The sequence below is a fragment of the Carettochelys insculpta genome, chromosome 4, assembly GCF_033958435.1.
Source record: "Carettochelys insculpta isolate YL-2023 chromosome 4, ASM3395843v1, whole genome shotgun sequence".
Taxonomy (NCBI): Eukaryota; Metazoa; Chordata; order Testudines; family Carettochelyidae; genus Carettochelys; species Carettochelys insculpta.
Window position 1 is genome coordinate 103188654 of NC_134140.1, and position 15589 is coordinate 103204242.

Here is a 15589-nt window from a genome sequence, read left to right on the forward strand (position 1 = left end):
AGAGGCAAGGAAGGCAAAAAACATTTACAAACAGACTCTCGGTCATAAGCAGGACCTGTTACTCTGTTGGATGTGGACAAGAGTTTATTCTCCAGAAGGCTCTGTTCCTTTATAAACTAATTACTATGACTTACTTTTATGTTTTATTGTGTTCCTAACAGCGCAAAACGCAAACAATGGCTTTTATCCTTTAGTCTTCTGACTCACTAAAATTGGCAGAATGTGGTTTAACATCGGTTTTCTTTTTTCACATTATGTGTGCATACATGTACACAAATTATCTATCAGAGCATACTGAACACAGAGAGAACTAAAAATCAAGAAAGGTTTGCAGCACCACACATTTTTGACAAAAAAAATATGCCTCTTACCATTTTAAATAATTCAATATATAAGCATAATATACTTCACTATAAAATAACTTCCCCACTACATAAAGTATCACAGATTATATTCTGGTAGAAACAATTACCCAAAATATAACAAAAAGATCTTGCCTCGTGAAGTATCTGTGAAACAAGTGCTGCGAAACTAAATATCTTACTTACAATTTGCAGTCTTCTCCAGGGAACTGATGTATGCATTTTTACGTTTTCTAACTGCTGTAACACTAGATAACAATATTTAAGTTACAATAACCAATTTAGTTAAATCATACTTATCACCTGATCAAGTATCTCAACAACAGTTATTTTCTTTCTGTCTTTACAGGAAGGGCCTATTCAAGAACATTACAACAAGCTGCCATCCCCCTACTACCAAAGAGACTTTGTGAAGAGCGATATAGGAAAAGATTCACAGGGAGGATGCTCTGTGCTGGAAACCTCCAAGATCAAAAACATGTGGACAGCTGTCAGGGAGATAGTGGTGGACCACTGATGTGTGAACGTCCAGGGGAAAGCTGGGTTGTGTATGGGGTGACTTCCTGGGGTTATGGCTGTGGTATCAAAGACTCTCCAGGTGTCTACACCAAAGTCTCATCCTTTGTACCCTGGATAAAAAGTGTGACCAAATTGTGATCATCTTGACTTGGAAACATTAATAAAAGGAAGTCTGTTTCTGAGTCAGACAGGGCAGCTTGAACAGCACACGCAATGCACAGCTGGGGCCCACACTGAGTGGGAAATGGACACATTCTTATGTTTTGCATGGTTTTTTTGAATCAAGGATGCATATTCACACTGTTTAAAGTTATAGATTAATGTGTAATTTCCTTCATTTTGAGCAAAAATTTATATTTGCATGGAAAGATGCAAAATTTGTAAGGTTTTTTTAGGAGAAGGGGACATCATATTACTCCAATGTACGGTTGGAACAGAGTAAGAGTACAATATCTAGTTACTCGTCATGAAAAGACTGCACTGGCATTTATGCTTTAGGACAGGTTTAATCCTCATTATCAGGGTAGCCCATTTAATTCAGTGGTTGCCCCACTTACACCTTGTCTCATCTTAAAAAAGCATAGTCCTGTCCAATTCTGTCTCATGTACCTTATAGGTATAAGCAAAGCACAAGTTTTACATGTGCAGGTCACATGTATTATTCTTGGTAACAGTAATTCTATACATATCAATAGAGCAAAACTGGCCAATAATTAAAACCATGTTCTTTGGAACAAATGTCCACACAAGCTAGCAACCTCACTCTGTGCCCTAATGCACAATGTCCAAGTATGAATGGTCAGTGAAATGGGGTGGATTAAAATTCATTAAAATAAAGTACCTTATATACCTACATATGCCAGATTAAAAAAAATAAAAGGGGGAAGTCAAGGCAGGGGCATGTTTGACTTTCAGAAACACAGAAGGGCTTTATTTAAAGAAATGCTAAAAACAGGGCACACACTATTTGTGGTGAGACTTGCACCGTTCTATCCTGACATCCACTCTTAGCTAGGGATGTAACAAAAGCACTGGCCTAAAAAAGGAGCTAGTATCAGCCAAATTCTTCCTTGAATAAAAATAAAGGTACATGTGAGGATGGGAGAAGGCAACCTTCTAGCTGGCAGACTGCCTCACTGCCCTGCCTCCTCCCAGGGTGGAGCAACCAATCATAGCTCAGTCTCCCTCTTCTATGTGAGCAAGGAGTTGGCTTCTCTGTCCCTCTACTGTAGCCATCAGTTGGGAAGACGACCTCAAGGTGTGCCATGACAAAGAAAAATGTTGCAAACTATTGAGCTAGTGTGTTCCTGTATCCCCACCCTCGCAGCATCACAATGCAGATCAGGGCTTTAAGAAAGGTAGAGTGCCCTCACCACCTCAGTTGCTTCCACTGCAAAGCCAGACACAGTAATAAAAGACTCCGTCCAGGAGGCAAACACTGGAGGCATGTATACCAGCCCCACCTTGAAGAACTCCAGATACAGTGCATATAACCCTTTTTTTTTTTTTAAATGGTTCTGCATATTCCCACTTACGGGATAGACCAGGGGTCAGCAACCTGCATTTCCAGAGCCACCTGCGGCTCTTTAAGGAGTCATTTGCATCTTCAGATGCTGTAATGACCCTGGCCAGCACTTAACTCTCCTTCCTCCTGCTGCTCACATCTGGCCATGTCAGCAGTCAGCAAGGGGTGGTGCAGCAGGGGGAGGGGCAGCAGGGGGCTGCCTCTATTGCTGCGCTGTCTGGGCTCCAGCTGAGTGTGGCGAGGGGCTGCAGCAAGCCTGCTCTATACAGATATGGAGCAGTTTGGGTCTCTTCCCCACTGCTTCTCTGGTTCCTTTTCGTGCCCCTGAAGCTGGGCTCCTCCCTTAGCTGTGTTGCCCTGTCCCCAGCAGCTGTGTGCTCACCCTTCAGGCCTCCATGCAAGCCTGGCTAGCAGTGTCTGCCACTCCACTTTAGCCCTGGGCTCTCAGGGCATTCAGCAGCATCCTATCCCCACCCCCCGCTAGGCCCTGTGTGCAGGTACTGCAAAGCAGCGATTGCCCGCTGCTCCCAACACTATCAGCACAGAAGGCAGTGCACTGTGTTGTCTCGTTTTATAGGACAGGGTATCTTAATGACCAGTACTGATCACTGAAATCTCCCTGACATAATTTAACACAGCAGCAAGCCCGTCCCTGGTGTCAAAAAGGCTTACATAGGAGAATCAGCCATATGGGTAGGCAGCCCTAACTCTGCCTGCGATCCGCTCTTAATGATTTAAATCAGCTCCCAGAAAATAAGTTGTTAGCTAACTGAATCTTCTAATGTTTGGGAAACACTATTTGCTACCACTTACATGAGTAGTAAGCACGGTTATAAACACAATTATGTTTAGAACCTTAATTCTTCAAAATATCTTTAAAATCATATGGAGTAAATGGCGCCAAGATCCCCTGTGCAAAAATAGCTTATTCTGGAACCATAGGGGAAGACTTCTTTCTAAAATGAATTTAAAACGTTGATGTTTTTTCTTCAGGACTCTCTCATATTCACATGCATTGCAGCTCTTCAAGTATTGATTTTGTAACTGAATTTGAAAAACATGGTTCTTTCTATTTTGGTTGCAGACCCTTGGGATATACTGCAATGCTAAAACTAATCTGGATGCAGGAACAGATTCCTAGTGGAACAGAATAGATAGAACTGTCAGACATTGCCTTACCAAATCTGGCATCCATGATAGAAGCCTACTCCAAAGCAAAGTGCTAGGTGAAAGTATACATGAAATCCTAGTTGTAACTTTCCAAATTTCAGCAGCTCATTCCTGCCCAAGACAGAGGATGTAGCCACAACTGTAATGGAATGCAGTTTGACTGAAGCAGATACAGAGACTTTTGCCAGTCTACAGAACTCAGCATTACATTGTTTAATAATCCATTAAGGAAACCTCGGGGGAAAAAATACACAGTATGGTTCTTGGCTGAAGACGCAACCAATCTAGAATATTAACACTTTTCTTTGTTAGGTGTCTCAAAATTATACAAGATAAATACAATTGCTACATTTAAGATGCATGGAGTGTCCATTAAAAAGCTAATCTAAATTGTTATATTTGTTCATGTCAGCGTGCCTGGACCAAGAAACATTCAAGTGTGAGATGTGGCAGTTCTGTGTCAACATACTTCCCATGTGTGACTGTACAAAATATAACCAGTAACTGTTTCATGGTATGCATCTCCCTTCCCTGGAAACTCCAGCTGTGACAACCTGTTGTGGCCTTTTGTGCACAAAACAGAATGCTTGAACTAGATGATGATAGATGTTACATTCATGTCTATGTGTCCATGTAAATTTCTGTTATTATCCAGTTACACACCTGTTAGCATGCTGAAGAAATTGTGGCAATGTTGTACACTCCCTTATTCATATTTGGCACTCAATTTATCTCAAGATGTCAATGAATTATGTTTTAAAGGGCCATTCCCAATTTAAACATCTTGTTGAACTGGTGCTATATTAGTATAATCAGGTGCTTTTATACAGTATTTGTACAACTTTCTGTAATTTTGCACTATTTGGATAACATAAAACTGTTAAGAGATATGAATAAATATATTGGGTTTAACATCTGGAAAGCCTAGTCAGCTGATTCAATTTCAGATTACTCATTTTGTATATATAGAAACCTTTTTTGTTTTAAAATAATTCATCTTACCAGAAGGGAGGAAAACCTAACAATAAAACCTGCTTGTATCACAGAACCCTTGCCATACAAGGTGAATTCCTTTCTCTGAGAATTCCGTAGTGAAGTATACCACATAGTACAACAAGCTAGGAAAAAAAAGTTAGGGGAAGTGATGTGGAACCATGTGATATTTACAACCTGAAACACCCATGACCTGATTTGGAGAGTTGCTTCATAAGTAACCACCAACATATATAACCCAGGGATTAATTTTCATACAATCTTTAATATGGGAAGTGTGCCACAATATTTAATCGCTATTTATAATAGTCCGGGCGAAAATACACCTTGAAGAATTTTGTGAAATCAATTTTCCTCAAAGCCTTCCATACAGCCAAACAATTTTCCTGTAGGGAATAATTGTAATACAGTTTTTTTCTGTAATCTAGAATGAACCAGATCAACATGTCTTGCCATATTAACAGAAAAAACAGAACTGAAATAAAAAACCTCTACTAATGGAGATTACTAACGACAATATACTTTCTAATATTTTGCATTCATTTTTTTTTCTGTTTTAAAAAAATCTGAGTTATAAATAGCAGAATATTTTATTTTTCCATTGCATAGCTATAAACACACTACTGGTATAAAGAAATAGTGGAAGCCATACACAAGACTTATCACAGTGCATGAGATTATAGTGGTAATCCCCCGAGAGATATGGAAACTAGTTTCTATAATTGCTTTTGTTTGTGCAGAATTACAGTTATAAAAGCTATGATGCACTCTAGGAAGCATCCTTGGAGTCACCATTTCCCAGATTTCAGTGAAAATGGAAAATACTCACTCTCCCCGTCATAATGCCTTGTGTATTTTCCACCCCAACCCCTTTGCAGGATGCACCCCACATTTTGGGAAACATGGCCTTAGGGCAAGCTGCACGTAGTATTTGACATCCTTCACCCTGAGAGATCAGCATTTCCAAAACTGTTTATTTGTAATTTAATGCATTTTATCTACTTTGTCTTTTTTTTTTTTAAGACCTCATTACAGTTCCAGCAGTTGTGTACAGAGGATTACGAGCTTGCTGTACATGAGAGAATATCTCACTATAAAATTTATTTTAGCACAACAGCACAGTCAGGAATTAAAACATTTTCTTCTGAAAAACAACCATGCAGAACCATAGCTTTGAAAAAAATCTATGGTTGCTGGAAACATTTATACTCGAGCAGAGGTGTAGTTATTAGTGCTGTCACTTTACAAGATAGCAGGCATAAAAAAAAATCTCTTTCATGTTGCTGAAGTTGGGGGAACCCAAAACAACTGAGCAAGCAGCATTTGTAAGCCAACTTGGAATTTTAGGATTGAATTTCACAGGGCACAAAAGCAGATAGTGGCCCTGATTAGCAGAAAAACAATCACTAAAATTGAAAAAAGAAAACACTGATAGGTGTTATAATTGCCTATAAAGCGTTAAAACCAGGAGATGATAGGTTCTGCACTGGCAGGCGGCCAGGTGAGCCAATGGGAAAGGGGCAGGGGGGCGATGTTTTAGTTGAAGCAGCTACCTGCTGAGTTCTTGGTGTGGCCAGAGGAAAGAGACAGAGACATTCTGGATCAAGTCCAAACCAAACCTGGAATTTTCAGTAACATCCAGAAAGCACTCCTGGAATAACATGTGAGTAGAAAGAAAATGTTTAGACAGATTTTTTTTTTGTTTTATTTGTGGTTTGGTGTGGGTCTTCTCAGGCTGGCTGATAACACTACCCTGTACACATCATCTTTTAAACTGAATCCCAGTGAAGTAATGCTGTGTATTTTAATTTACCCCTTTTTTAGTTGCTCTGCAACACCTAACAACCAAGTGTGCTTTGAAGTTGCCAGGTACATATTTTTGTTTTGTTAATAAACCACTTTTTGATTCCTGCACCCTAGAGGTGGTTTTGTGGGTATGCATGACTAGAACTGAAAGGTCAGCTATCAGAGATTGCAATTTATTTTTTCTGTTTTCAAGTTCTCCCCTAAGGGAGGGTTAAGGGCTTGGAGTTACTGCACAAGGAGGCATCCCAAGTGTATCCCCCTGGGTTCTAAAGAGGGAGTTCTCACTAGGGGGAAGGAGGGGCAGTAATCTCCCCAGGCCAGGGAATCTATGAACTTGAGAAGCTTTTAAGCAGAAGCCTATAGAAGCAAGGTATTATGTGCCCCCCACCTTCTGCACTTGGACTGTCATAGGCCGTTTCTACACAGGCCACTTCCTTTGGAAGTGGCATGCTAATACACAGAGTGAAAGATGCTAAGGAGGCGCAGATGCAAATTCTCTGCACCTCATTAGCATAACATCACGTGATTTGGAATCCAGAAGACTGTTCTTCCGGACTCCAAAATGTCGTGTAGAAGCGCAGCCCCCGGGGAGGGGCAGGGGAGCCTCTGGAAGGAAGCCCTTCTTCTGGAGGCCCCTTCTTCCTGAAAATTTTTGGGAAGAAGGGGCCTCCAGAAGCCCCCACTTCCACACGGCATTTTGGAGTCCGGAAGAATGGTCTTCTGAACTCCAAATCAAATGACATTATGCTAATGAGGTGCGGAGAATTTGCATCTGCACCTCATTAGCATCTTTCGTTCCGTGTTTTAGCATGCCACATCCGAATGTAGTGGCTTGTGTAGAAACAGCCATAGCAGGGAACAGCCTTGATAGTAGTAATAAATAAATAAATAAATCAGGAAGCCCTCTGACTACATAGTATCAGAAATCTGGAGTGCTGAACTGTGTCATTTTACAAAACATTGAAACTCTGATACATCACAAAATGATGGTGAGTAAAAATTTAATAGTACTTGAGCGAGGAAGACGCTCCAAAATCGTTGACTGATTCAATAAATTCCAAACAGGTCCATGCAGCTGAATACATGTCTTGGTGTAACCAGGTAGGGGCAGAAGTGTCTTTTTGTATTAGAATTCCAAAATGCAAATACTGATTTAGAAAGCAAGGTATCTACTCCCCCAGAATGTATCATCATTCTTCAAACAGTAAGAAAATCTTCCTTTTGTTTCCTGTAGATATTGGAGCAAGTTCTTCTTTTGCTGAGCTCAATTATTTGCAACATCCCCCTACTTAGAAAGACAATACATCACACCAGATCTTTCAGACAGAGCTACCAACATTTATGGCATCCCATGGGTTTTCTATTACCCTGTAAATTTATACTTGCACCGCATATAACACCGCTGTATATTAAACACTAACATGTAGGTAAATACTAGAAGATTACCCACCGCTGCTCAGGTCCTTAACTCAATTTATGGGTTTTGGAAAATATAATGAAAATTTATGTTTCATTTAAATCATTGCTAGGTGAGAAGCACCTCTCCATAGGTGCTGCAGCTCCAGCAGGCACAGTTAGAGGAGATGTCCATCACCCCAGGTGGGGCAGGTCCAGATTTGTCTGTCCCTGTGCTCCTCAGGCAGAGGGGGGAATGAAACAAGACTGTGCCTTTCCCCTGGCTCGCTGGTGAAGGGAGCAGCCAGCAACATCCCTGTGTGAATTGCAGGGAAGAAGGCAGCTGCACCTGCCCCCCACAGTCCTCCCCTAAAGGGCACCTGGGGGGAAGGGGGTGAAGCACATCCCCCCAAGTAGCCCCTTCACACTTCTCATTCAGCTGTCTGGTTCTCTTGACATCATGATACCCAGTCAGTCTTCCTCTGTCTTGCATACTCCTATCATGCTCAAGAGTTTGTCCCCACAACACTTCCTAAATTTTTTTCCAGAGCAGCTCTAGTTACTACCTGACAGAGAGCATCTCTCTCCTAGATAGCAGCACCCCCTGGTGGAGAAAGACTTCTTTGTTCCTTGTACAGCCACTTGTTCAGCTTTTTTCCCCCCCACCAGAAGCAGCTAAAAATGAAAACGCACTACACACTGATCCACGCATCAGAGTTAAAAGGAATCAGTATTCTGAGTAATGTTTTCTTCTTGTATTTGCCTTTTGGAGAGGGAGGCTAGGTGCTAACTGAAACTGATGTTACACTATCAGACAAAAAATAGGTCTGACAGTTGTTCAACTCCTTTTCAAAGTGCATCAGCGCACTTAACAAGTGGAATGTAGGCATATGCACAAAATTAGGATCCAATTCTCCTAAACTATGTACTCACATTGTTCCAGTTTACCCAATACAAAGTCATAGTAGTTTGGTATACTTTATACTTGTTTCCATTTGGGTCTAATTGCTATTTGGCTGAAATACCCAGGGAAAAATGGCAGAGAGACAACTGTGTTAGTCTGTATTCTATACTTTGTCCAGGGAAAAAAGTAGTATGTTCACTTCCCCCTTACCACAACCGTCAGTCCTTCTGTAACTTCTTTCACAGAAGTGGAGGACTTGCCCCCTTTTATCCCACAAAACAGGAGAATAATTCTGCCTTTAGGAATCATGCTATTGTCGCTACCGCCAGGACTTCTAGCATGAAGAACCCAGAAGTACATTCTCAAACATTACTCACTGCAGAGGCCAGAGATTAGAGAGCATCTGCAATATCTCTGTATTTCATTCCTCCTACAAGGAGACTTAAGTGACTAATATGGAACAATTATCCCAAGCAGTTATAGAAACGAGGCATTCTATCCATTATCTGTTTTAAATTTACCAGTTTGGGTGCACAGCTCCAACTCCAAGCTCGGTAAGCCATATTGGTTTTAACACTATTATCACTTGTTTTACTTAATATCAGGGCACTTTCCTCATTATTAAAAACCAAATCTAACTGCCTTTCTACTAATTTAAAAATAGCAAATTAACAGTAATGACCACACAATTTACTGTCCCTTTTCTTTAACAGATATTAGTGCAGTGTTGTCCCATACACTTCCCATTGGCCACATGATGTGGTGAAATTGAACGCCCTTCGTCTGCTCCCCACCAACTGGTGTGACAAATGCATGGCAGCCCCGGTGGCTCCAACTGTGGCCTGAAGCAGCTAGCGCTGTTTCAGCCACACATCTCCAGCTGCAGCATGGGTCACATGGCCTGGCAGCAGCTCGAGTGAGTCATTAGCAGTTGAGGGTGGGATTGGGGTACCCCTGTGGCAATCCTGAAATTTTATGTTGGACACCACTGTATTAGTGTATTACTCAAACACAGTAAGCGATCAGTAATAACTAAAAGACCACTAGCATTCATGGCAGATGTGCTACTTTATGAAGCAAGGCCGGGCAAAATACAGCCTGCAGGTGGGATCCAGCCTGTGGACACAGCAGGGAGGTCCACGCAGAATCCCTCCCTGCCCCCATCCTCCCAAATGCCACTCAGAAAAAGGTGCTGAAGGGACCTGTCTGTCTGAGAGCAGTTGAACCCCAGGAAGGGGAGAGGTTCACAGGCTGCCTCCGCCCCCAGCACTATCACACTGGCCAGAAACCAGCCAATGGGAGCTTCCTATTTGAAGCCCAGGCAGCATGGGAAGCAACCCTTCCCCACTCCTCAAGCACCTGGCTATTCAGAGAACATGGCCCCTGCCATGATCAGGTAGGCAATGAGCTAAGAAACTTGCTGGGCTGCTGCCTAGGAGTTGCCCAGAAGTCTACCGGCCAGAGCTGGCCTTTGGCACTCTATTCCCCCTTCCCACATAATCCAAACCCTCTGCTCCCCTCCTGAATCCATAACTCCTCCCTGACCTTGCACTCCAATCTTCCACCGCTGGTCCCAATTCCCTCCTGCCCTCTGCCATAGCCCAAGTCTCCTGTCCCAGGTCACAACCTCCTCCTGCAACTAAATTCTCTCCCAAAACCCCTTCCACACCCAACCTCCATTCTAGACCCCACATCTCCTTCATTAATGTCACAGACCAGTGCAACTCTCAACCACTTTCCAAATTCTTGAAGTGCCCCCACCCTCAAACATACTCCCCATCCCTCTTATACAGCATATGTAATTAGCTTTTGGCAAAACTTTCAGACACAAAGAAGTGCAACGATCAAAAACTAGAGGAAAAATAACTCAGAACAGATACACTGTTCAGCCAAGCTTTTTATTTGTTGGGAAAACAGTAGTTTGAATGCATTGTAGTAAAAGGCACTTTGCTTCCCTTTATCCCAAGGCATATGAATTAAAGAAACTTTTCTTGCAAAACTCCCCATCTGTCATGGGAATCTATAAAATGGAAAATAGCAGCTCATTACATAGAAAAGCTTGACAAACATACAGCATTAATAATGACAAAACCCTCTTTCCTGAATTGAGGTGATTCTCCTTGAAATCTGAGACATCCATGAATATTTAAGTGTTCATCAGTTCTCCTTTGATGTTTCACATCTATGATAAGTTTCAAGCAGCTCAGTATTCGTAATATTTCCCTTTAATTGTTCAGCAGCTACTTAAGGCCTAGAACACTGCTCAACTACTTTTCAGAACTATGATTTCAATTACAATCTTCTCTTGCAAGTCTGTTTAATCACAACTACTCATATTTGTCAGAACTCATATCATCCTGTAAAGTTTCAAAATAACCTTGGCAGGCATTGGCACATTGTTTCAAGATACTATCAAAAATCTCAATGAGAATCATTAGGTCAGGTTTACATGATAAACTTTTGTGGTCACAGCTATATCAGTATGGTGTGATGCTATCTGATTTGAGAACAACGCTGTGCTGCCGTAAACCCCTGAAACACTTGCTGTAGCAAAACTGTTTACAGCTATATCTGTACTAGCACAGCACTTCTTCCACAGATATGACCTTAGACGGCAGGAAGTCTAAAAATGGAAAGTATGGCGCACACACAGTAATATACAAAAATATGTAAACACTGTATTTTTGTTAAAGTAGTATTTTAACTATCCAGAGTGATGCAGACCTCCCCTCTGTAGTTAGCAAGGGCAATTAATTTCCGAGATCTTAATTGGAGCAGTTTTGAAGAATGGCAAGTTCATTTGTTTAATTTCTATTTTCTTTCACTTGAACACAAATGAAGCATATGATCTCAAGTTATTTATCCAATATTTGCATTATAAAACAGGGAAATCGATGTAACAAGGTTTGTTGGTGTTTAAAAAGTCATTTTTAGAATTAAAACTTTTTTAAAAGGGAGAAAACATTGGAAGTTCTAATTTCTTTCAAAACCTAAGAAGTTACATGTTCTGCATGTACATATTTAAAACAGAAGAAAGGGCAGTGAGAAAAGATGATGGTTGTGACAGAAGCAAGAGCTTTACAAACTCCATTGTTTTTGTGCTTGCAACCTTGGATACTAAAAGGGTTTTGAATGGCCCTATGATCACAGGTTGAAAGGAGATGCAGCAGTGAAATTGTGTTCTATTTGCTTTGGAAATGGTGCAACATCATAACATAAGAAAAGCTGCAGCTAGCCAGCAACATAAGCAAGTGTTAAGAGAACTGGAATTGGATGAAAAAATAAAAAGATTCTTCTGAATGGGCCCTAAAAAATTGAGATGCCATCTGGTTTATGAAGACTGTGAAATAGTTTTAAGAGTGTATTTGCATTTCACACAGCCTCCTGAAAGCTGCAGTGCACTGACTTTAGAATCATGCCAGTTGTCCTGATGCAGCAGCATGCCTGGCAATCCAGCATGGAAGAAACCTGTTTTACTTCAAGTTTCTAAAAGTCTGGGCATGTTGTTTACCCCACTTTCTTCAAAGTCACCATAACCTGGGGACATTTGTCCTGTAAAGAATACTGTTTGAAGTAACAAAGTGCACACGATTCCAGCAAAATTTAAAATAAAAGTAGGGCATCTCAAAAAGTTTAAAATGAAATTAGACAAATACTTGTACCTTGTTGATTGACTTGTACTACTGGATTTTGTTAAGGTGTTTTGTTATGCGAAGTATTAAAAACAGCCCTAATGCAACATTTGGGTACATTTTCTAAAAGTCTAAGTTTGAAGTCACCTATGTTAACCAGTCAGAAACAAACTAGTAGCTTTTTAAAATCACAGAAATGTTTATTTGTAATACACATAAGGTACATCCAATAAATCAAAACACACACACAAGAAAAACCAGCATATTTAGCCTCTATTAAGCTCACCCTGAAGAGAGACACAATTATCAAAATGTGACTAGCTAAAACATCAACAGGACTACTATTCCATTTATAGCAAAATTCCTTTAACCCGGCCTCTGATGGTCCAGGAATCCTGACAGTCTGGCATCTGTAGTCCCCTGAGATATATGAGGGTTGTGGGAGGGGTGAAGAAGCTGGAGGAGCACTGGGTGGCAAAGAAGCTGGCTCTACAGTGTTTCCCATTTTGCCTGCTCTCCCTGCACACAGGCATTCAGATGTGAAGACCGGAACAGACCTAGGCATGCGGGAATGGAGGGGACCAGCATCTATCACTGGGTTACAAGCGCAGCCTTGGCCAGACCCAGCCTGTCGTGCCCAGGCCCTACCCACCACCTCAGTGCAGCACAGACCAGCCCCCCCGTCCCTGCTTGGGGGACACCAACTGCACAGCCTGGTGCCCTCTTACTAGCTCAGCCCCGCACATGCAGTGCAGGGCCTGGCTCTCAGGCGCCTGTTGGCCGCACGGCAAGGCAGCTTGCGGAACTGCTATCCCTGGCACCATGGTGTTCATCCAGGGCATGCTGAGCTCCACAGGCCTCTGGGGCCCTGCTCATTGGGTGGCAGCAGTGGTGAGTGTGCTTATTTTCCTCTGCCATTAGGCACGCAAGCGGCAGTGTACAGCCACAAGGCTGGTGAAGAAGCTGGGGATATGTGGAGGTTGTGAGCTGCACCTGGGTGGTGAGCTGAGATGTGTGTGTGTGTGTGTACACACTAAGGGTTGTGGTGACATTCAATAATCTGGAAAATTTGGTAATCTGGCACCTATTTGGTCCCAGACGTGCTGGATTAAAGGACTTTCATTGTAATAAAGACCTTGAGCATTAATAGCTATATGTGTACTCTTATCAAACAACTCACATGTAGCCTTACATTGGCTTGCCCATTTTAATTGATTTCTGTCCCAAATTATTGTGTCTTGGTTTGCATTTTTGCTTTAACCTCTGGTTTAAGTGATATGTTCCAAAACACCAGATGGTGCACCATTTAATTTAAATTCAACCTCTATGCCTGGTTAATCCCGCACCACAGAACAAACCGCACAACAAGCAGTTCACTTAAAAATAATTACAAGACTTTATCTCACCTCCAGCCCAGATTTAAGCAAAGCACTTACCTGGTACAGGAGAACGGTCTCAAGTCCCCTGGGTCCCTGGAGAGGCACAGAGAAGAAAGGGAGTGAGGATCGCCAGAGTCTCTCAATCAGGCAGGGTATAGCAAAGCTGCAGGAGGCCACACGTGTTCCTTGCTCCAGTCAAATACCGACACCAATTAGATGGTGAAAGCTTTGCCAAAAAGCAAGACGCTACTCTTCCATGGCTAGGAAGGAAGACTGCCACAACAGGCAGGTCCCTTGGATTCATGGACTGAGCGCGACACTGAGACGGTCCCACCCCGCCCCCACCTCTGGCCCTGGGCCTATAGTAGGCGCCCACGGGAGAGGCTCACAAGCGGCAAGTGTCACAACAGCGGCCCGGCTCGCTCCCGGCCTCGCCCGACGGCTCCTACCTGCAGCTTCCCGCTCCCCTGGGCTTCCCGCCGCGAGTCACCGGTGCCCCACCTGCAGGGACACAATGAGCCACGTTACCAGAAAAGCGGCGGCGGCGGCGGCCCCATCAGCACACCCGCCCCCGCCATATTCTCCACGCCGCACGCGCGCCCCGGATCGCCCACGAGCCGGCCAGAATGACAGGCCTCGGCCGAGCGCGCGCCGAACAGAACAGCGGGAAAACTCAGCGCCCCGCTGGGACCCGCTCTCCGGCGCCGAAGGAACCGCGCTCGCGCTCGCGCTCGCGCTCGCAACGCAAAGGACCCCTCCGGCGCTAGGAACAAGAGCAACGGCCGCTGCGAACCTCCCCCCGCCCACATCCACAACCCCGCCCTTCCGGGAAGACGTACTTCCGGCGTGCGTGAAAAGGCGCGCAGAAGCCCGTGAGTCTCCTTTAGCTGAGGCGTTGTCGCATTTCCCCTCCTTTTCCGCGCTGCTGCGATTGCGCAGGTGCGACCTCTCCCACCTTTCTCCATCCCCCCCCCTACCTGTTTGGGAGTGCGGTGCGTGCCGCTTTCGTCATGCTCTGCGTGTTCCCCACTGACCCGGATTTGTCTCCGTTCCCCGTCTCTGCATGGACTTGATTGGTCCACACCGCTCTCTCTCCCCCTAGCAGGACGATGGGGGCGTTCTCGTTCTGTCTCCCGCGGGCGTTTCCCAGCACCAGGGGTCCGCGCCCCCCGCCGTTCTCACGTGGCAAGGGGGTTCTTGTGCCGCCTGTTTCTGCACGACTGCATGTGGTGGGTGCTCTCACGTTCTCCCCCGTGTTAAGCGGGCGTTAGCCTCTAGGCCTGAAATTGTCCTGGCTGAGCAGGGCCATGGTGTTGCTTTTGCCTGAGGGGTTTGTTGGGAGAGATTAGAGATGGAGCTGAAGTGTTCCAAGGTACGGTGGGAGGGAAGTACAGATGGATTTGTGCTAATCTGAAATTCTCTTGTCTGGCAACATCTGTAATGTGACATGGTTTTAGTTAGCTGGAGGACCACTTATAGGTGTGGCCAAGTTTTCAGTGGTCCCATAAAGTTTGTTTCCAGCTACCAGTCCTGGCTTTCAGTGTTCGGTGATGTTATATAGCTGTAATTTACCCTATTTTTTTTCTTCTAAGCAGTAGTAACAGAGAACTTTTCCTTGCAGCAAACCCTGCTGCCAACTTTGTCCATGTATTTATTCTGGGAATACCATTACTGGACCTAACCACGTTAGTTACAAGATCAAAGGCATGTTCTCCTGCACTTCCAGCAACATTATATATGCCATTACGTGCCAACAATGCCCTGCCACTATGTACTTTGGACAGAATGAGCAAAACCTTCGCCAAAGAATAAATGAACACAGAGCAGACATCAAGAAACTCAATACACATAAGCCAGTCAGTGATCACTTCAATAGAGTGGGCCATTCTGTTAAAGACCTGAGA

General features: G+C 43.5%; 1 protein-coding gene, 1 long non-coding RNA gene and 1 other non-coding gene across 4 annotated transcripts in view; 1 reads left to right on the top strand and 2 right to left on the bottom strand.

Moving 5' to 3' along the window:
* The window catches only part of PRSS12 (serine protease 12), a 55549-nt gene extending 50931 nt beyond the window's left edge, over positions 1-4618 (top strand). Inside the window, exon 11 of one of the 2 annotated variants that reach the window (XM_074993403.1) lies at positions 712-4618. In XM_074993403.1, coding sequence (XP_074849504.1) covers positions 712-1019 — 308 coding nt within the window. In that variant the 3' untranslated portion in view covers positions 1020-4618. The remainder of the gene's footprint in view (positions 1-711) is intronic. The other variant, XM_074993404.1, reaches the window with a different exon arrangement.
* Positions 4619-10701: 6083 nt separating this feature from the next.
* Positions 10702-14499, bottom strand: LOC142012706 (uncharacterized). The gene is made up of 3 exons (XR_012645430.1): positions 14135-14499; positions 13743-13778; positions 10702-12863 (listed from the first exon to the last, which is right to left on the bottom strand). It is a non-coding gene; the product is annotated as an uncharacterized LOC142012706 (long non-coding RNA).
* Positions 13863-13993, bottom strand: LOC142012952 (small nucleolar RNA SNORA24). The gene has a single exon (XR_012645512.1). It is a non-coding gene; the product is annotated as a small nucleolar RNA SNORA24 (small nucleolar RNA).
* Positions 14500-15589: the final 1090 nt, after the last annotated feature.